General features: G+C 41.1%; 2 protein-coding genes across 3 annotated transcripts; one reads left to right on the top strand and one right to left on the bottom strand.

Moving 5' to 3' along the window:
• Positions 1 to 2148: 2148 nt before the first annotated feature.
• Positions 2149 to 2871, top strand: LOC105040541 (lachrymatory-factor synthase). Its single transcript, XM_010917105.4, has one exon. The coding sequence runs from the start codon at positions 2203 to 2205 to the stop codon at positions 2707 to 2709; it is 507 nt and encodes a 168-aa protein (XP_010915407.2). The 5' UTR covers positions 2149 to 2202; the 3' UTR covers positions 2710 to 2871.
• A 2896-nt stretch (positions 2872 to 5767) lies between these two features.
• LOC105040542 (uncharacterized) lies at positions 5768 to 20202 on the bottom strand. 2 transcript variants are annotated; one of them, XM_073254633.1, is made up of 8 exons: positions 19585 to 20202; positions 11498 to 11602; positions 9265 to 9303; positions 8767 to 8837; positions 8038 to 8102; positions 7811 to 7900; positions 7627 to 7719; positions 5768 to 6375 (listed from the first exon to the last, which is right to left on the bottom strand). In XM_073254633.1, exons 1-8 carry the CDS (start codon positions 20040 to 20042, stop codon positions 5941 to 5943), a joined length of 1356 nt encoding a protein of 451 aa, XP_073110734.1. In that variant the 5' UTR covers positions 20043 to 20202; the 3' UTR covers positions 5768 to 5940. The 2 variants fall into 2 exon arrangements, with proteins under 2 accessions (XP_073110734.1, XP_010915408.1); XM_010917106.4 differs by lacking the exon at positions 11498 to 11602 and having other exon boundaries at positions 19585 to 20196.
• Between the last annotated feature and the right edge of the window lie 2825 nt (positions 20203 to 23027).

The following is a 23027-nucleotide window of genomic DNA, read 5'->3' as shown; positions in this document are numbered from 1 at the left end:
ATTAAAAATTATTTTATTTTTAATAGATATATTTATAAATTTGATCATATTCTTATGTAGATTTACATTCAACCAAACGTAGTAATTTTTTTTCAATATTATTTTTCAGAATAATTTTTTCACCAATCAAATATAGTAAAAATTATTTACCTTTGCAATCATCTTTTTAAATAAATAATTTTTAAAAATTATCAGATTATCTTGTAACCTGACATATCCTAATCAAACGGACCCTAAATATATAATGAAACCGATAAATTAGCAGGGTGAAGGTAAAAATAATAAAAACAATCAGCAGCACCCAATGAAAATCGAGATGTGGATATCAGCACCCATAACTCAACTGTATGAAACACAAGTCCTCGCGTTTATTGTTAATGACAGGGCTGTCGTAGACCCATAGTTCATACATACCATGATTATTCTGGGTAAAAAAAAAAATCATTTAAAAGTGCAATATGAAAAGGTTTATTGCAATATGAAAGGGTTTATATCTATTGAAGCTGTCATTGGTGAGCAAGTTTTTGCCCGTCTACAATGATAATTTTAGGATGCTTTGGTTTGCAGGAAGAACTTATTCTTCCGGAGAAATTTTTTCTAAAGAAGTTACTTTATGTTTGAAAACATAATTTTGATATGTTTGATTGATTATGAAAAACTGAATTATTATAGAGTAGTTTATATTTAGTTAAGCATCTATTTTTATGAAAAAATTATGTAAAATATCTATTATATTCTTAAAAGATATAAGACCATAAATTTTTACTCCCAAACTTAGTATATATATTAATATAATATTAATATTAATATAATATAATATAATATTAGATCATAATAATTGATTATATTAATACAACATTAATATATATTTATCGAATATAATATTAATATATTAATATAGATATGATATAATATTAATAAAGATACCACATTAGTATAAATATTATAATATTTATACTAATATAAATATCATATTATATAAATATAAATATTATATTATACTAATATTATTATAGTATTTATATAATATTATATTATTATTTATAAAGATAATATTAGAAAGATATTTTAAAAAAGAAAAAAAGATCACTAATTTTTATCTCATGAAAAGACTCCAAATCCATCTCCTCCATGAGTTTGCTTTTTTCATAAAACGTGAAAAGTATCTTTTTTACGTTATTTTTCTCTTTAAAACTCTAACCAAATAAAAACTCTCTTTCACTCCTCAGCAATTTTTTTTTAAAACTCTAACCAAATAAATAAAGGCATCCTCGGGAGGTAAGAGACCACAGATTTTTCCTTTCTTTTTTTTTTTTTGAGTTAAACCACAGATGAAAAATTAGCACTCAACACGGTGATGATTAAAAGGATGATAAAGCAAGTCCCTGCAAGAATTTCCATATCTCTGCTAATTGAAAGTGAGAGGATCAAATATAATTGTTTTCGATATATTGCTTGGGCAAGAGAGCGTTGGCTTGATTTGTAGGTCAGGTAGCATATCACACATCCACAGTATCATAGGGTCTTTCAGTCAGCTGACTGGCCACCCGGGAGAGAAGGCTACATATCTTTGGACTGCACAGAAAACATGCGCCTCCCAATAGGAAGAGAAAGGGAAAAGAAGAAGCAAAATGAAAATCAAATGGATCACGGAGACTGCCTAAACCATCCGCTGACTGATTTGCTTCACAAAAAAAATGGGAAACTCTGAACGAAAGCAAGGAGGTAACACGACTAATCATGTTTAAAATCGGCTTCAGATGTCCTAAGTGCAGTACTTCAACCAAATAATATGGCTTCTACCGTATCCATGTCGTCACTCATGAGATTCTTTAGCTCATCTCATCAGGCTCATCTTTTTTGTGGTCCGGCCCTGGTATTGATGCCATGCTTCCCACCATTAGTGACTTTCCAAAAGGGGCGCAGGTCGTTCCAAAGATAAGCTTTCCATATCCTCCAACAAAGAAAAAGATCTGACCTTCTGATGAATGGAGTTAGGCAAGGCCCAACTCATAATTATGTTTTATTGAAAATGATAACCTTCACATATAAAACAAAACATGCCCTTGGTGGTGGTCCTCAGCTACTAATATCGGTGGCCTGGAATTTTTCACACTCGTCCAAAATATTCCCACCATTTATTAGCTTACCCTTATCCTCTCTTCATAAAAGAACATAAGATTGGGCCTCACCACCTTGGACATGGAGCAGAACCAATTAGAGAGGTGGGAAGGCAAAGCCTCCATCCATCTCCCAAACACCAAGGCTGATCAAGTCTGGCCTCTCGTTTCCAACTTCTTCAGCATTCACTTGTGGCTCCCCGACGTCGCCGTGTGCGAGAAGGTGGCCGGCCTCGAAGGCCAACCGGGCAGCATTCGGTACTGCGCTACGGCGCCGGGCGATGGCAAGAAGCCCGAGATTTGGGCCAAGGAAAAACTGCTAGCTTTCGATCCCGTGGCTCGGAGCTACGGCTACGAGGTCACTGACAGCAACATGGGGTTCGATCGGTACGTCTCAACGTTCAAGGTTCTCGAGGAGGAGGGAGAAGGTGGGTGCAAGCTCGAGTGGTCGTTCGAGTCCGGACCGGTGGAGGGCTGGACCCAAGATAGCTTGGCTGCTTATCTGCTGACTGGTCTCGAATTCATGGCCAACAAAGTGGAAGAAGTCCTGAAAGCTTCTCCGGCTTTTGCTCCTCCTACTAGTGAGTAATAAGATACATGGTGCAATTTCTTTCTTTCTTTCTCAGTACTGTTTAAGATATATGTGGGGGTGATGCATGCCATGCCATATCAGTGTGTGGGAATAAATCCTTGGTCATTAATATTGTATTAATGACTTTTATTCGAGAATAAAGTGCAAGTAGTTTGCATATGGTCTATTTTGTCATAGCTTCTGATTCAATTCTAGTTTTATGCAAAAGCTAGTCTTGCGATTTGATATCTGCTTGAAGGATCCAAATGAATGTTTCTGCGGCTATAAATTAGTTTCTTACAAACAGCTTAGTGATAGATTTGCCTTTTACCACAACAAATGGCATCACTTTTTCAACAAATTAATGGACTTTTTTCTGGTGAGATGCTGAGATGGTCGAAGCCTTTGTAGTATAGAGTCTTTTCTTGCCCACCTTTTTTTTCTCCCAGTAGAAAGATGGGAGACCCATCGCCACTTTCTCAACATCACGAAGATGAAAAGGTGTTTTGACAGAATGAAGATAGTACAGGTGTAATAGAAGAATTTGTGGATTAATCGGGATATTTGAATAGAGGAGTAACTATATATTTCTCCTAGTTTACTTGGATAAAATTATTTAACCTATCTTTCTAAAATATTTTCACTTGCTGAAAAAAAAGGAAAAATGCCTGAAGGTATCAATTTTAGAGTTGGTAAAGTCGTCACAAAGTGGATATATGCTAATGACCTGGGATCAGTCCCGTCTTCTTTCTAATAAAAAAACAAATGTCCCTCCTTATAGCATAAGAACAGATAGAAAAAAAGTGTCCGTCTTTGTGAAGTTCCAAATTAATATCCCTTTCCATAGTTGTTAGAGTATGAAAATTTTAATATTCTCTAATAGAATAGAACTGGATAAATTATGAACTAGGACTCATCCAAGTAATCACAACTCTCTGCTTATTAACTAGAAATTTTGGATTCAATTCTGGATGATTTATTTCCAACGTACCAATTAGATCAAGATAATTTTGTGGTCTATTTATAAGCAGAACGGGGCTCATCGATCGAGGTTGCCACGACCTTGTCAGAGTTTCGGAATGAGATCGCCCCCGCAACTAGGCTGCGTGGATTGCCATATTCCATATACAATTAGTCAAAATGAGAACGAATGGCTGGTCTTGCTGTCTACTTCGTTGGATGTTGTTCGGATTTCTTTAGCAGAGTTGCTTTCAAACGAAGTGACCGGTTGGTCACTCAGCTTTCCTTGTTCTTAAAAAAATATGCTTATCATTCTTTTTTTGGAGGAAGAAAACAAAAAAGCTTATCTACATGTGGAAATTAGCTCTACCTACTCTCAACGAAGATTAAAAAAATAGATATGGGCTACCCAATTTTTCTTTAAAATAGTCTTACTTTGACAAATAATCCACTTCTGCTTTCTATCCTTATCGTTCTCTCTTCTCAAGCAACTTACATTACTGATCTTTGCCTTTCCCCTTGACATAGCTAGATGTGGTAATCAAATCCAGTGCTCCAAGTTGTTCATACCATTCCTAAATCAGTTTTTTTTTTGGGTTACACCAGATCAGTTTTTTTTTATAGTACCAACAAAGAGCAGCAATTAGAATAAAGAGGGAAATATACACTCCAGGAGGTTCTTGAGCAGCTCATTGTTAGCTCAAAATTCATCTCGATTGTAATTTGTTTGTTAAGTAAGGTGAACATGATCTAAAATCTAAACACATACATGTATACATAAATTCATACACACAAGTGCACGCGCGCATACATACATGTACATATACATTTATCACTTTCGCAAAGCAGAAGTCTGCCTCACATAAAGTTGCCAAAGTATAATTAATCTTTTGATTTGGTATTGGCCATGTATGCATATCTGGTATTGGCCATGTATGCATGTAGACATAGATATGTAGAAACATACACACATGGATGGTTACTTTGTTCCCAAGAAATAATCAGTTTTCTATTTTGTTTCTAAGGAACAACCAGCGTGATCGTTTCCACATGTAATGGAGCCAATAACGATGTCAGGCCGGGCTTGAGCTCTAAGACTAAGATTGCCTGGCCGGGCTCATTTTTCGCCAAGTTCCATAGATATGGGCCCAAGCCCTGGCTCATTCTAAGCATAACCAGGTTAAATTTCAGCATCGTCGATTACTTCATATGAAAGAAGTAATAATAATGATCCTTCAGGAAGAAAAAAGAAATAAATAATGAGAAAAACATCAAATCAATATAAATTTTAACAAATAACTTGTCATTCTCCAAATCTAATACTGCAATCAATTTATATCTAGAATATTCTTCTTTTTTTTTTTTTTTTGTCAACGTTAATTCAATCCACATGCATTTGCTCGTGCTATATGACTAGTAAAAGAAATTAAAAAAAAAAAATTTACAACAAGATAGTGAAAAGCGCATTTAATTTCCATGCTACTCTCCTAGCTATAAAAGAACCATACTCCTGTACCAAAAACAAAAACGAAGGATGCTCCCATACTGTGCATTGTCTCAACGGAGAAATATCTTCCAACCAATCCCACCTCCCGCGTTGTGAGCGAAAATATCCCAACAACCCACCAACATTAAAACATAGAGAAAACCCACTACTTATAAATAAGAATAGAACAAAATATCTTTTTAAACTTAAAAACTTTAAAAATTAGAATACTAAAAAATTCGAGATAAACGGATAATTAACTTTAAAGCGGTCAACTTGCAACACTTTCAACAAATTTATTATTACGGTAAGATATCTCGACCCACTTTTATGAATGCTTAAAATATCGTCGCACTCTAATCGTTCAGAAAAACTCCAAGCACGCAAGCAGAATTTAGACTTCCGACCTTCCCAAACAAGGCTTTGTACCAATCACCAAGCCTATCCCACGGTAAGTGTATACAGCAGAGCACCCTCCACTCGGTTTCATCCATTTGCACAACTTAAAATACCAGGAAATGGCATTCAGCCTACAGTTTGCAGCGTGATATCGCGACCAAATCTTAGCAGGCTTTGGCAGGATACAAGCAGTTCTTAAAGCCGCATCATGCAGTCATGCCACACAATACATTGCTTCATCAAATTTTTGAATCCATTTGCCATAGGATGAACATATACAAAATGATGATAATCTAGCTTTCACAAATATCAATCCCCGTTGTTATGTAAAAGAACATAAACATGGACTAGAATTGATTCAGCTTTTAATGACCAGGTTTGCTTGCCCGATCGCCTGTATCAAACTAGGAGTGCCACTGTCCTTGTAGGCATTGCTGCTGTAATCTCTTCTTCATCCAGTCGATGATGTCTGTACCAATCTCATCACGTTCAGGTTCGAAGAGGAGGTCATGTAAGAAGCCCTCATAGAGCTTTATATCTTTGCATACCGAGGAAGCCTCATTATAAAGATCCTGTGAAGCCAAAGGATCAGTGATCCTATCTGCCGTTCCATGTAGCACCAAGAAAGGGATGGTGACTGATTTCAGGTTCTGCAACAGGTAAGAAGATATGCGAAGGATCTCATGGCCTGTCCGAACCCTCATAGGACCAGTGTAGACCAAAGGGTCGGAGTACTTGGCTAACATAGCAGCAGGGTCCCTGGACACTGGAATGCCCCTTTTGTTAGCTCCCTTGAATTGGTACTTGGGGAGCAAGAGTGAAAAAATTGGAGCCACAGCCTGCGCAAAGTGGAAAGAAATGCAAGTGAGTATCCACCTGCTGTTGCTCCAACCAAGTAAATAGTTTTGATCAGAGCAAATCACATGATTGATACTTCAAATTTTCTTCTTCTGTCACCCAAGAATTCATTTTCTGTTAGACTGCTCACATCTTGGCCAGCCAATAACTAGTGAAGAAAAATTAGATGTCGTAGATATCATTCGGGCAGACTACTATTGTCATGAGAAGAGATGCCATCATCACAACAGTTGTGGTATCATAGTTTTTTCTGACACTACTCACACTGCATGCCAACTTAGAGCATCAAGTCTTTCGGATGAGTTTTGGCCGAGCTCCAGGGAAACCTGGGAGAGGAGGAGGCAGGGGCCAACCTGAGCTAAACCTAAAAAACATATGCATGATTAGAAAGCAGTGTAGCATGCCAAAGTTAGAGCATCAAGTCTTTCAGATGAGTTTTGGCCGAGCTCCAAGAAAACCTGGGAGAGGAGGCAGGGGCCAACCTGAGCTAAACCTAAAAAATGTATGCACGATTAGAAAGTAGCGTACCCAAGTTCTTGTACCGCTCAAGAATTTGTTGATGCTCCAGCATGTGAAATATCACAAGCAGAAGCAGTCATTAGGCTTATATAATCAAATTTATATAAAGATTTTGCACCACCATAACCTGTTGATGACATTGTAGGATCATAGCCGGGAAAAAGGAATGGCTGTGTAAGAGATCCCTGGATGGACCAAGAAATAGAATAGTATGAATTCATGGGCGTACTTCAAGTCAAACCCTGATGAGCTGCAAAGTTTGGGCATCAGTAAACAGTCCTGTGAATGAAGTAGATCCATTAGGTGTACTTGAGGAGCCACAGAGCTGTATCTTTGTCAATGTCTTAACTATATATTGGCCTGGATTCTTATTCACTGGTTGATTATATAGAAAGTGGTTGAGACTGATTATATAGAAAGTGGTTGAGACTGATCATAAAGTCATCGTTGATGAATTAGGTCTAACAAGCGGCCTTTAACCAGCGTACATTAGCAACGTCATTTCAATGTCATAATAAAAGGCTTCCATGTCAAGTAAGATTAACTGACATCTTAGACATCACAGGCACAACCATGATAACCAGAGTATATGCACATACTCATCTCCTTTTTTATTATATGAATATAATAATACAAAAAAAACATGCATTTGAGTAGATGCATATGGAACAAATTCTGTGCAGTTCATGCAAGAAGAGATGAGAATAAATTACCCCGACTATTGGATGAGCTGGCTTTACACGCAGTGCTGGTGATGTTAGAATAATCCCTTCTAACATGGCCTCAATATGCGGATATGAAGCTGCCTGTGAAATTCCATAGTTATTAATAACCCCAATAACAGATTGGAAGTACAATGATCCAATTCCAAATCATGATGCTATCTTATGGAATTACCTTCAAAACCACAGCCCCACCAGTAGAGTGACCAAAAAGAAAACAAGGTACTCCACGATTCTTTAATTTAATTTTCTCCAGGAAAATTCCCTGCAAATATGGACCGACAAAATAAACATACATCATTAAAAAGAAAGTGTATATTGTCAGGAGAAGTTCCAAGTCATTAGACTGAACATCAGGAGAAGTTCCAAGTCATTAAACTGAACACCAATTGATAAACTTACAGTGTCCTCAACAACATGATCTAGTGAAGGCACATAACCATGTAATCCATCACTGCCACCATGGCCTGTCAAAGACCAGAAAGTATTTGTTAGTTTTAACTCACCATGTTTGTCAATATGCTAAGTGTTTTTTAAAAGAAAAATGAAGATATCTACATGAACCACGAACATCACAAGCATATTCTAGCACAATAATCAATTAGTATACAGTACCAAACACTAACTGGAAACCAAGAGGTAACTAGATCAAGGTGAAAAGAATGACATAATTACCAACTACAACCTGCCAGCTGCTGTCGTGTATGCACAAGACATTAGAAAAGGTGCTTCTGGATACTGGTAATTAGTTTAAATAAGACATACATGCAGTATAAAAAATCAATGAAATATGTTGTAGAAATTCTGGTTCACCATTTTTTGTCATACTAAGCAGTTTATGACCAAATCATTATGACCAGAGAGTAAAAATCGGAGATTTTTGATAGACACAAAGGTTGAACAAAGAACAGACTTATGTGGCTGAGAAATTGATGCAGATGCAATAATTTTGGACAAATATCACTGACACACATTTTTAGCTGAATTTGTATATGCACTTTCCATCAAACAATATATGGATTCACTTCAGTGTCGGCATGCAGACAACTACTTGAGTTACAGCAACCAGCATGAATGTGCAACTTTTCAGGGGCAAAACAATGAAATGATTGGAAATAGCCATGTACCCACCAATCCAATCCATCGCATAGACTCCAAAATTGCATGATGTTAGCTGCCTAGCAAAGTGCACATATCTTCCACTGAAAATAGAAAGCAGGAAGAAATCAGATAAAATTTTAAATAATTAGGTGATATATTAGTCCACTTCTGGTCCAAGCATCTTTTACTATTGGTTGCATTAACAGAAATCCAGCAAAAAGAAAAAAAAAAGGAACAAAGGGAAGAGCCACACCAGACATGACCATCAGACAGATTGGATGGTGCCATGTTGAGGCCTATTACTTCAGAAAGTGATGATTCCAATATCCAATGGATCATTGGCATAGAGCCTAACACTAGCAGCCATCCAATATGAGTCTGATGAACTACATTGAGGGATCATGCGAACCAAATTTTATCCAATTGCACAGATACAAGGAGGCCTGAAATGTTAAAAGATTTTTCCTTTTTTTTTTTTTTTTAAAGGATATGTTAAAAGATAAAAGAATACAGGTAATACTTCCTTACCTGTGCTCATTAAGCCCATGTATAATCACCAAAATACCTCTGCAAAACACAGCACAAATAAACTTTTAGCATACAATATCTTATACAGATCATAAAACAAACTCATCCTCAAATTAGAAGATAAAATTAGAAAACAATGACAAAACTGAAGTCATTTGTGAACACCATCTATCCATCATCTTCTCTTAACAAAGGAAAAAGCACCAAGGACACAGTTACCATGCAATGCAATGCCATTAGAGCTTTTCAGAAAGAGAATTGAGGGGGCAGTTATTTTATTTGCAGTATGCAAGCTCCACAAGAGGATGGTGTTTTGGCGTGCCAAACTCTTTATATGTGTAAACTTATATAAGCCATGTTTGAAGCTAGCCATTTGGAGATCAGCATACTGGAAAAGATAACCATTAACAAAGAATATGTTTCATCTTGCATATCAATATTCTCTAACATAACCAATGCATGAACAGTCAACCTCTAACTGGCTAGCTAAGAGCCATGTTAGCATACCGGCTCCGTATCAAGAGTCCTGATTAGTCTCAGTTGTCCCTTTCAAGCCAAAAGGGGCTATACATCACAGAGTTCTGTAGGTGAGAAAATATCAAATACTTGAGAACTATATTCTAGCAAAACAATTTGCTCATTGTGAGGAAAGAAGAAACAAGCAGGATGGTAAAACGCAATTGCAAAAGATCTTCAAAGTTTCATGCAGTGAAACAACCTGAGAAGTTCTGATTTTGTTACTCCAACGAAACCATAAAACACATGTTTATTATGTCCCAAATTGATCATAATCATGCACTAAAGCAGCTGCCTGGAGGTCTGGCCTAGGCAATAACTGCCTAAAGAAGGTGAAACAACACCCAGAATTTCTAATGGTTATCTGGCTGTTTAAGCATTGTCTAAGCCCTAGAGAAGTCAGTTGACCCACACAAGTCATATAATGTAGTTAACAACAATTAAGTTAACAAAAAAAAAAAACAATTACAAATATTGTTAGTTAGTAGTGATATATACAAGTTTTATCATATACTTAATAACTGTAAAATTTGTGCTCCTGCCAGCATGATGCAAAGCACATTCAAGGATAACTGAGAGATGAAGAGAGGGAAGAAGAAAATTTCCTATTTTCCCATACCCACTCAGCCTCCTTACCTTGCATCCACGCTGCCATCCTCTGCTTGCCACCTGTTCTCTGTCCTCTAACACAAGTGTGCTCCATAGTCATTTTCCATGCCCCATTCTTTTACCTTTTTCTTCCTCCATTCCCCATTCTTCTCCTATTCAGTTTTCCTCCCATTATCTGTCCTTCATCTTTCTCCTGTTTTTCCTTCTCTTCTTCCTCCTTTAACTATTTTTCTTCCCTCCTCACTATAGCGACCTGTAACTAATCTACCCACAAGCCTCCTTAGTTTGCAGGCTGGCTGTTGTGCTTCACCGGCCACTTGCCTGCTTCCCTCCAACAAGAGTGTTCGACCTTGTCATCAGTCATAGTATATCTACCTAAGTTAGCAGCTGTGCCATCAAGCATCAATGCCTTGTTTCTTGCATTTATGACCTTGCTTTTTCTGAATGCTGATAACCATATATGCCTGACTATGATGTGATAGCTAATCAACAATAATCCATGCTCCACTTAATATAATCCAAAAGTTGAAAGCTTTCCATAGGGTCTATAAATCCTAATGTCCAAGCTATATAAACTCTTCAATAATCATAAATGAGAGGCCTGCATTGATGGCACAAAAAAGCTCAAATATCTAAAATATGATTGAAGCATCTGTTAGTGGCATATGGCGCAAACGTTGAGAAAGGATCTAGTAGGCAAACCACAAATTCTTGTAGTCCATACAGACCGCTTGATTTAGTAAACTAGATAACAAGGCACTATTACTAATGAACGTTTGCATTCTCAATAAAAGTTCCATGTTAAAGGTGAGCAACTTATACCACAAGACAATGGAATGCCATTCGGAAGGCTAACACCATCAACTAGTAAAGATCATTTATCTATTAAAGAACATATGGCTAACTGATAACACACATCAGAGAATAGAAGACGTGGTGAAACAAGCTCTAAACACTTATCTTGATCTATCCAAAAGTCACCCCTTGGATTGTATGGTCCTCATATCTTAGAAATATCCTATCAGGTAGTGATATCAAAAAATATAAAAGTTAAATTAATACAACTAATTAAGTCAGAAGACAAAAACCAATAACTTAAGTGACAAACCTGTGCCAAATCATTTCAGCCACTCTATGAGGAACAGCATGCATGCAGGTAATGGAAGCATATTGCTTAGTGTCTGAATCTACATAGTTCAAGTGAAATAGCCATCTGAAACAATGACTGACAATGAAAACAGAACCTAACAGAAGAGTGTAATAGTACAAGGGCTTGAAACTTTTGTGAAACTAGAAACAATCATAATATATCAGCAGCAGACGAAATATACAAGAAGAATATAGTTTCACAAAGATCACTTTGGGAAACAAGATTGTATCAATTAGGGCTTAAAAGCATTCTACATATCAATTACAACTAATTTTATATTTGCATTTTGGATAGCACACTAGCATCAACAGAACAAAATTGGCTAAAGAATAGATTATCACACAAATTATAGGATGAGTCTATCATTTGGTAATTCCAAGCATCCATTCGATGGAACTCAGCTGCTTCATATAATTCAGGATGTCGAAAGACAAGCTTGAAATGATGGTTGGGAGCTGAGAAACTCCCTGATTGTGGGCTCTGTATGAGGTATGATGTCCCAAAACAGTCCAATTGTTTGCCAGACGAAACAGACATCCTTTTCTTGAAGCCAAAGCAGAACTTTTCCAATCAAGTATTCCACAGTAGATCCAAAAAAAAAAAATGTTATCATTTTTATTAATTTACAAGCGAGAGACCCAACAAAACTTAAAATTTCTGATAAGAAAAACGAATCAATGGACAAAAATCCCTAGAAATCCAATATTGAGACTTGTTGTAGATCTGTACCTCGGCTTCGGCTAACGCATCCTCAATTAAGGCCGAGCTATGGGAGTGATGTTTACCAGATTGAGTACATGGAAGATATGAAGATCGCCAGACATGACCTATTGAATCGGCAGCAGTTCCTACTTCTCAGCCCAATCTTGGTTCACCTCATCATCGGACGACCTACCATAGCTCATACATGGATAACCTACTATAGCCCATACACAACCGACCAATCTCAGACGGCTTACCATAGCTCATACACGGCCGACCAATCTCAGTCGACCTACCATAGCTCCTACACGGATGACCTACCATAGCTCATACACGGCTGATTAATTTCAGACAACTTGAGTTTAAACACCTGCTCCACGAACTCTAAAACCTCAGCCCCAGACGATCTATTATAGCTCGTCCATAGCTGAGCTATATTCTCCATCGACAGATCCGCCTCTTCTTCTAAATTAGGAAAATCCAGATAGAATATAATTCCTTTGCGATCGAGTCTCCCGTAAAAGAAAAATATCTTATCCGAATCAATCTGTGTAACAAATCCAAAAATTATCAGGGCTCTGAGACAGACACGACTCTAACTCCTTCCCTATAAATAAAGACTCCGAGACCCTCAAGGTACGTAATTGACTCATCGCTCTCTCCTCTCATTGTTCTCCATCTCCTGACTTGAGTGTCAGAGGGTCTTCATCAGAGAACGCCCCCCGTGAGGACTTTTTTGCAGGTGTTCAGGCGAAGCTCCAGCGGTGGCTCCACCTCGGCCACATCTACCTCAGCGATCGACCTCAGGTGGGGAGATTAGGAGCAACACTTGATGCTAGAAGTCTGTTGTAGATCCATACAAAGGCCTCGGCTAACACAACCTCAATCAGGGCCGAGCTAGGGGAGATATTTACCAGATTATAACGACAGATATGAAGATCGTCTGGTACGTCCTATCGAATTGGTAGTAGTCCCTATTCCTTGGCCTAATCCTGCTTCACCTCATCCTCGGATGACCTACAGTAGCTCGTACACAACCGACCTATTTCAACCGACAAGAGGACAAGCACCTGCTCCATGGACTCCAGTATCTCGACCATGGACGATCTATCATAGCTCATCCATTGCCGAGCTAATCTCCACATCAGATTCGGCCATCCTTCAAATTGAAAAAGTCCAAATAGAGTAGAACTCCTCCACGATCAAGTCTCCCATAAAAGAAAAATATCTTCTCCGAATCAATCTGTGTGACAAATTCAGAGATCATCAGAACTCCAAGATGGATACGACTCAAACTCCTCTCCTATAAATTTAGGCTCCGGGACCCCCCAAGATATGCAATCGACTCCTCGCTCTCTCCTCTCATTGTTCTCCAATCTCCTGACTTGAGCGTCGAAGGATCTTCACCGAAAAACGCCACCCCCGATAAGGACTTGTTTTGTAGGTGTTCGGATGAAGCTCCAATGGCGGTTTTACCTCAGCGACCGACCTCAGATGGAGAGATCGACAGCAACACTTGACGCTAGAGGAAGGATCCTTGATTGATTTCGAGATCCTATTTCGAGAGGAAAGAGCTCGCCATCAGCCACTATGAGAACTCGAAGGAGAGCGTCGAACGCATCGCAATGCTCCAACGGCCGATAGGCCAACAACATCCAAATGATCAACGCACCACCACCATCGAATCAAGAGAATCCACCGTCAGTAGCATCAACAACACTAGCGATCTCTCGGGATCAATATAATAGCCTCATCTAGCAGGTGCAGGCACTTTCGACTGCGGTAAGAGAAATGCAATAGAATAGCGAGCCTCATCTTGCCCCAAAAAATCCACAGCTGGCCAGAGGGAGATCAGCAGACCGACCCCCCATAGTCCGAGGACGGGAGCCAGTCATCATAGCTGACCTAGAAGTCCACCTCACTACAACCTAGGCGGTCACCTACCTCGATTTCAGAAGGAATTCTAAGCCGGGTCATGCTTCTCCTCGACACCGCCCAATCCAAGAGAACGATCTGAAAAGGAGGTTCTAGGAGATGCCGCAACGGATCGATGCACTCCAAGCCTTGAAGTAGCCAGATGATGATCTGGGGTTCAACATCGACCCACTATTTATGCAAAGAATTATGAATGAGCCCTTACCACCTCGGTTCAAAATGTCTCAGATGGAGTCCTACGACAGAACTGTCAATCCGGTAGATCATCTAGAGAACTTCCGAACTCTTTTTGCAAGGAACCAATGATGTGACTCTCTGCCAAGCTTTTTTTTCGACTCTGAGGAAGACAGCTCATCATTAGTCCTCTAATCTGTAGCCGAACTCCGCAGACTCCTTCCATCAGTTGAGTCGACAGTTCATTGCACACTTCATTAGTAGTCGCTAACAGCGACGTAACTCGAACTTCTTCGTTAGCATCAAGCAGAGGGAGAATGAGCCTCTCCACGATTATATCAACCATTTCAATACTGCAACTTTGAAAGTTCGAATTCTGGATCAATCTGTAGCGATGACCGCGTTGAAGGCCGGACTCCTTTAGACCGACCTCCTCTTCTCCCTCAACCTCAACTACGCAAAGGACTTTGTCGAAATATTGGAGGGGGCATATAACTATGCTCAAGCCAAGAAAGGCTGGGGTCGGTGGGGGGAGAACCTCGGCAGGGGATCACAGCAGAACTTCAGGCAGGAGAAGAAGAAAGACCATAGGCAAGTGTAGCATCGACATGCAGAGCAAAGCCTCATCATTCTCGAACTCCACCTTGGGGCAACCGACCTAGATCCCCTGAAGCATCTCGCCGATCTAGGACTCCTCCGCGAAGATTCCACTACTCACTTTGCTGAACACCTTTCGAGCCCAAATTCTCATAAAGATAGATCGACAAGAAGAGCTCCCTCGGCCAAAGAGGATGCTTGCTCCAGCATGAGCAAGGGATCCAAGAAAATATTACAGGTACCATCAGGACCACAGGCATGACACGGAGGAATGCTGGCAACTCAGAGAGGAGATAGAAGCACTCATCTGGTGTGGACATCTTCGGCGCTATGTTGACGAACGACAAATCCCAGAGAACCCACGAGGTGATCCTCCACAATAGGAAGACCCCAGCAGAGATCAGCCAATAGCAGGGGCCATCCATAGCATCTTTGGGGGGCAGATCAGTCATACCCCTTTCGGATCAAGCCGAGCAGAAGAAAGGCCCATACCGCATTAATGAAGTAGTTCGATCGGGAGTCCATCATCTTCGTCGGTTGGATGGAACCCTGATTCTCAAGACTTGAAACTCGACAACTTGCACATTTATCATCTTTGGATTGTAATTTTTTATTAAATTAAATAATAAAGAATAATTTTTGTAGATCTACATGTCTCCATTCGACCTCCATCGCGCACTTCTCGGCCACAACCGAGGAGCGGTATGCGTCTCCAGGTGGATCTCCATCGTGCGCTCCTCGACCGTGAAGTAGTTTGGTCGGGAGTCCAATATCTTCATCGATTGGATGGAACCCTGATTCTCAGGACTTGGAACTCGACAACTTGCGCATTTATCACCTTTGGATTGTAATTTTTTATTAAATTAAATAATAAAAAATAATTTTTGTAGATCTATATGTCTCCATTCGGCTCCATCGTGCACTTCTCGACCACGACCGAGGAGCGGTACGCATCTCCAGACGGATCTCCATCGCGCACTCTTCGGCCACGACCGAAGAGCAGTACGTATCTCCATACGGTTCTTCTCCATACAGTTTTCCAAACACACTCCTCGACCACGATCAAGGATTGGAACTGTTCTCCATGCGATTCTCCAAACACACGCTCCTCGACCACGATCGAAGATCGAAACATGTTCTCCATGCGGTTCTCCAAACACACGCTCTTTGACCACGATCGAGGATCGAAATATGTTCTCCATGCGGTTCTCCAAATGGTTCTCCAAACACCGCTCCTTGGCCGCGATCGAGGATCGGAACGTGTTCTCTATGCGATCTCTAAACACGCACTCGATCACGATCAAAGATCGAAAAGTATTTTTCATGCGATTCTCCAAACACATGCTCCTCGACCATGATGGAGGATCGAAATATATTCTCCATGCAGTTTTTCATGCGGTTCTCCAAACATGCGCTCTTCGGCCATGGCCAAGGATCGAAATGTATTCTCTATGTGATTCTCCAAACACACGCTCCTCGGTATAATTGAAGATCGAAATGCGTTCTCCATGCGGATCTCTATCGCGTGCTCCACGGTCGGAATGCTTCTCCATGCGGCTCTCCATCGCATACTCCTCGACTACAATTAAGCGGTATGCATCTCCATTCGATCTCCATCGCGCATTCCTTGGCCTTAGCCGAGGAGCAGTACGCACCTCTGTACGAACCTCCCAGTCATTATTCAATCTCCAATATGTGCTCCTCGATTATGATCAAGGATCGAACAGCCCAAATTCCGACCTTTCACCTATCGAACTCTGACGGTTGTTTACATTCGGAGGCAATTTTCCACTCTTCGTCGCCAAGAAAATGACCTAAAGCTGACGAACGGTCTCCGTAGTATTTGATGCAGGTCGAACATCGAATTCTACTACAATAAAGCAGCCGATCTACATGCCTTGATGACACAGTGATGAAGGAAAAGAGTCATTTCATTAAAGAAAAGTTTTTACAAAATTTGGTCGGTCCAGTACAAAAATACCTCAGCAAATGCCGAGGTCTACAAAACGGACCGACCTATATTAAGCTCGAACATGCCCGAGCTGAGCTACAAAAAGCTTAAACCCCATGAGCACGAGGCTCGCCGGCCTCTGCATGGTCGGAGAGGACAATGACGGCTGGAGTTGGAGCTGGTGCCACTTCCTCGATAACTGGATCCTCATGAGCTGGGATGAAGAGATCCTTAGCTCGCAGCCCATCATCTCCAACCTCGCTGACCTCTTTCTCCTCACCGTCCGACTCCAGGAGGCCGAGGTTGAGATCAGAAAAATGATTCTGACCTTCTCATTGAAATCCTCGGCCCCCTGCACATATGAGAGCGAGCCAAACTCTGCCTTAATATCCTGAAATGCGGCCGAAGAGCGGAAGGCTTCGATCACGATGATTTTGATGGCCTCCAACTTCTCCTCATACTTATTCTTCTCGGCTGATAGCCGAGCTTCAGCACCGGCTCAAGATTTGGAAAGTTCGGACTTCAGTCGCTTCACCTTTTCCTTCAGCGATTTGTTCTCCTCCTCGGCCTTCATTTGTGCAGCTAGGCATCGTCTGCCCTCCAGATGGCTTGAGCAACCTTTTCCTCGATCTCCCTTGAAATTCATCGAGCTTCACGGACCGTCTCCGAAAAATGATCAACGTGGTGGACGAGCTACAAAAAAAAAAAAAGATGCTTACATTTAGGGTTAGTCGAACTCAACCCGACTTTGAATAAATTCTCCTCAGTAAGGAGCTTGATCAATGAAGGGAAAGTATGACCGAAAATCTGCTCCAATACCTCCTCCTCGGCATCTAACAAAGTTGGAGCTATGACCGCCGACCTATGAGGTCTATCCCACGACGTGCTGAAGTCCCAAGATTGCTTGGTCGAGACAAAAAAATGCTCCTTCCAGTTATGCACCGAGGAAAGAGCACCCTGAAAGAGACAACGTCCCTTCCGAAGAGAGGCATACCGCCATCCAACCTTTGTAAGGTGCTCTTTCAGTATGAAGTAAGCCCAAAAAAGATGGAAGGTCGGTTCGACCCCAAGGAGAAGGTAGTAGGTAAAGAAACCTAAGATCTGACACCAAGATTTTGGCACTATGCTACAGAAGCTTATTCTATTAAATTAAGAAATTCTACGATGAAAAAATGGAAGGACAGCCGAAGACCAGCCTTCAAGGATTTCTCACAAAGGCCTACTCGACCCTGACGAGGAGAGCTATCCGTTCCTCGAGAACGGCGACCTCCAGCCTAAACTCGACTGAGACTTGGTATTTTAATCTAATAATCTCCAAATCCTCAAGGATGAGGACAAAGTCTACTCTAAATGGACCTAAGTCCGAAACTTCAGATCTACCCGAAGAACAAACTGCATCGGACTCAAGGTCCACATCCCTAACGTCGTCGCTCGAGCTCCAGATGGTGGGGGACGAGCCAGACTCACTCATAATTGAGAAGTGAGAAACTGACCTAAAGACGAGATGGCCGAGCAATCAAGGGACGATGAACAATGGTAGCTCGACTTTACCCAAGCAACTGGGCAGAGTCTCCAAGTACCAAAGTTCTCCCCTCCGAATAGTGAAAACAGTAAAAATGTAGTTACTGCGGCTCTATTTATAGAAGTCTGGGATGGCTCCGATCTACTATTGATTTATCTTCTCCGATCGATACTCGACAAATGACAGCCTCTGATTGATCAGAACATGGCTCCCGTGGATCCGATGAATCGACGGTCCAAATTTGAAGACAATTCGATTTAGGATGCCGATCTTCAACACGTGTCAACAGAGGATAGCTCGACTGGATCAGTCTTGACTTCGGACTGGTATTTTCTTCGGCCGACCTATGGATAGCTTGACCTCAAGAGTGGAAGGCATCTATTGTAGATCCGTACCAAGGCCTCAGCTTACATAACCTCGATCAGAGCCAAGCTAGGAGATATATTTACCAGATTATAACGACAGATATGAAGATCGCCTGGTATGACCGATCGAATTGGTAGTAATCCCTATTCCTTGGCTTAATCCTGCTTCACCTCGTCTTTGGACGACCTACAGTAGCTCGTACACAACCGATCTATTTCAGCCAGCAAGAGGACAAGCGTCTGCTCCACGGACTCCAATATTTCCATCACGGACGATCTATCATAGCTCATCCATCGTCGAGCTAATCTCCACATCAGATTCGGCCCTCCTTCAAATTGAAAAATTTCAGATATAATAGAACTCCTCCATCGAGTCTTCCGTAAAAAGAAAATATCTTTTCCGAATCAATCTGTGCGGCAAATCCAGAGATCCTCAGAACTCTAAAATGGAAACGACTCAAACTCCTCCTCTGTAAATTAAGGCTTCAGGACCCTTCAAGGTATACAATCGACTCCTCGCTCTCTCCTTTCATTGTTCTCCAATCTGTTGAGCGTCAGAGGGCCTTCACCGGAGAATGCCACCCCGATGAGGACTTGTTTTGCAAGTGTTCAGGCGAAGGTCCAGCAGTGGTTTTACCTTGGCCACATTCATCTCCGCGACCGACTTTAAGTGGGGAGATCGGCAGTAATAAGACTAAAACAGACTTTTCATCGATTTGTTGCCCATTGGAACAAACCCGAACCAAAAGATAACCAAAATCCATAAAAGATACGGCAAGCAGTGGATAGATGAACTCACCTCATATGTCCGGCCGATGGAACCCACGAGCGGCAGAAGAGGAAGTTCCTTCTGGAACCCAGGAGCACGAACGTCTCCCACCTACAGCCACCGTCCCGGTCATCCGACGGGTGGACCATCGCCAGCTCCTCTGCCAGCGCCCGCCGCCTCCGCACGTCCTCCTCCTCCACCTTCGGCGCCCTCCAGCCCTTCCTCGGCCCCCTTCCTCCCCCACTCCGCCGCGGCAACGCCAGCGAGGAGGACGCCGCCGCCGCCGCCGCCGCCATCTTGGTGCAGACCGGACTGCGCCCACTCCGGCGGAGGACGAGGAGAAACCATAGAAAGATCGTGTGGAAGAAGACAAATATCCGTAGAACCGACCTCGGCGACGGCACCGACCTGCGAATGTTCCTGAACACCGGGATTATGCGGCCGCTCGCACCAGATGTCAACTCCTCCACCTGGACGCTCCTCTCCATCTCGTCGTCTTCGTTTGCGGCGGTGGTACCTCTCCTTCCTTCTCCTTCTCCTCTTCCTTGCGGACGCCCGTTTCTTGGAGAGGGAGGAAGGGGAAGAACGGAGGAAAGCAAGAGGCGTTCTCTTCCCGGCTTTTCATTTCGTGTTTCCGCTCACACGCGCGAGAAAAACTTCGGACGCGTTAGTGGTTTCAGGAGCCGCCACTTGGGTCCCTGTCGGTTGCGATGGCGAACCCGTAATTCGCGAAGTGGGTTTGAGTAGGTAACCAACCAGGGGTTTAAGTGGTAAAAATCTTTGGTTCCGAGCTGGATGTTGGGTTCATAACTGTTGACTCGGCTTAGATTTCGAGTTTTCGGGTTCAGTCCATGGGGAGGTTATGATGACCGTGGTTTCTAAATGTTTGGATGGTTGTGATTGAAATTGGGAAAGGGGCAGGTTTTTTCATGGCGGCCGTCTGATCAACGGTTAACGGTGGGTCCAGATGAAGAGGTCATACGAGATCGAGTCCGAAATTGGCGTATAATGGATGGTTCTGATGGTGACTGTTCCTCATGTGATGTATTTAATGTGCGGTCCACCGCGGTACTGTTTGATCATGACGGAGCAGACGGTGGGGCTTGAGTCCGCGTGACACGTTTCTGCAACACTTTTGTTTATAGCCGTTTTTTTGGATGGACTTATTATTGGCAAAAGATCCGCGGAGCCCACTAGGTTGAATGATCAGATACGGTTCATCTTTTTCCGGTCGAAGGATGTGGGAAATAAACTATGAGAGGATTGAGTGCTTCGCTAAATCATAACAGGACCATGCCTTCTGAATATATACCATAGTATTTGTCCACACATCAAAGATTTTTATATCTACTGGTTTTGGTTGAAGGGATGACCTTCTATCTGGAACGCCATGATTGCAGTCCTGATTAAATATGTAAAAGATTATTTATTTTGATCCATGAGTTTTTTTATGATTTTATTTTTCAAAAATATTTCACACGAGGAGAACGATCTCTTTCTATATAATTCATAACTAGTATAAAATTAATAATATTTTTTTAATATTATTTATAATTAATTTTTATTGATTTAGACGCCCGTTGGTTAGTTTTTTAATTTATCATTCAAAGACGTGGAATAAGCCGCCCGACATAAGCTCAAAGGCAATGTGAAGAGCGTCAAATCCCTCGCCTTGTAAAATCAGCACCAGCTTTTAGTTTAATATATAAACATTTATGTATTTTGGAGCCTAGCTTTGATGGAGGCTCCACAAAGAAACACTCGACACTAGCCCCAAGAGTCGGAGAAGCTTTCATATTCATATTCATGCGCCTTTGTTTCCTCTCCTGTGCTTTCATGCGCCTTTGTTCTACTCTCCTCATGCTTTCATGCATTGGATTCATATGCTTTTGTCCATATATAATGGTCTTTCAAAGTAGAAAATATATTGAGGGGGAAATAAATGAGTTAGCTCAGAATGCCGTATTCTCGTTCCAAAATTCATCAAAAGAAGCCATGGACAAGTGTTAAGTGGATAGCGGCAATCGGCATGACCAATAGGCATCATATTATTTATGATGAGATGTCTAAGAAATTGGCTTAAAATGCTGCATCCAGTCTAAGATAGTTTGAAGCCTTGAACTTAGTTTACTGTAATGCTTGTGCTGAGAGGATATGTCCGACACGTTTTATCTTATAGTTTTAATAATACTTTCTAGTTTTAGCCAAGATTAAAATAAAATATATATATTTAAAAAAAAAAAAAAAAAGGCAGCGATTCCTTCAAGAGGTGTGTCATTTACTTGTGTTATATGGGTCCAAGAAAGTGCTATTTTTAATTATAAGTGGACGAGTGACACTATTTTTTAGGGTATATCATTTATGGGCTTCATCCCTCCTACTCTCCTAGTTCACTCCCAGTAGTTTTGTTCTTAGAGATATCGAGCACACTGTCCTATGTAAGATAGTTTTCATGACCGTGATAAATATATTTAAAAAGATTCCAACTCTACTAATTTGTTTTCAAGTAATGTTAGATGTCCACCTAGGTGTCAAAATACATGAGCGAGACAAGCAATTTATGGAACCCAAGTTCTTAAGCCCAATGCCATACACTGGACCCCAGGTCATCAGTATACAGGAAACCGTGATGGCTTTTCTGGTCTTGAATCATCTCTAGCTTGATAGCTTTGTGGCTGAATACCTGACAAAGCAGCCCAGTTAGCCATTTGTCGGCCCAGTCCAAATATTTTTTGCCCGACACCATATGTGAGCCGATCACCGTGCGCACGTGCACTGAACAAAGAATCTCTTCCTAGTTTAGGGGTGACACAGGTTTGGACTGGGCCGGCGCGTGCGGTGCACAAACAATTTCTCTTCCTACTTTAGGGGTGACACAGGTTTGGGCTGGGCCGCAAACAATTTCTCAACTAAGAACGGCGATGAGTTGAAAATAGGTCGGATTAACCAATAATTATCCTACAATTAAATATGCATACCGTTTATACCTCATTAGGTCGGGTCCAATCACAGATCGGGTGGGATAGGATAGATAAGAGGATCGAATCAGATCAGACCGAATAAAGAACTCATCATATAAATATTATAAAATAATTATAATTTTGGAGAAGAAATTTAGATTAAAATAATATTAGATTGGATTTGAAATAAGACATATTATTATTTATATTCATCTGAATTTATTTTAAATATTTTTTTATTTTTTAAAATTAAATTCTAATCGAATTAGATAAAATGCATCATGTCGATTAGATCAGATCAAATATCCGATGACGGGCCAAACTCACGGTCCCTATCCTAAACAATGGAATCGTTATTAATAGAAAATAGGCTCGGCATCTCCACGCGGCCTCTTGCGTCACGATGAAGCATCCTGCAACCAAGGAGATGCTAATTGGGTCCTCGACATGGAAGCCCGCATAAAAGGAGGGTGGGGGAAAAAGGTTCGAAGTGGCTCAAGGCTAAACCTTATA

This window comes from Elaeis guineensis, chromosome 3 (assembly GCF_000442705.2).
Source record: "Elaeis guineensis isolate ETL-2024a chromosome 3, EG11, whole genome shotgun sequence".
NCBI classification, from domain to species: domain Eukaryota; kingdom Viridiplantae; phylum Streptophyta; class Magnoliopsida; order Arecales; family Arecaceae; genus Elaeis; species Elaeis guineensis.
This window is presented reverse-complemented; position numbering and strand designations above follow the sequence as displayed.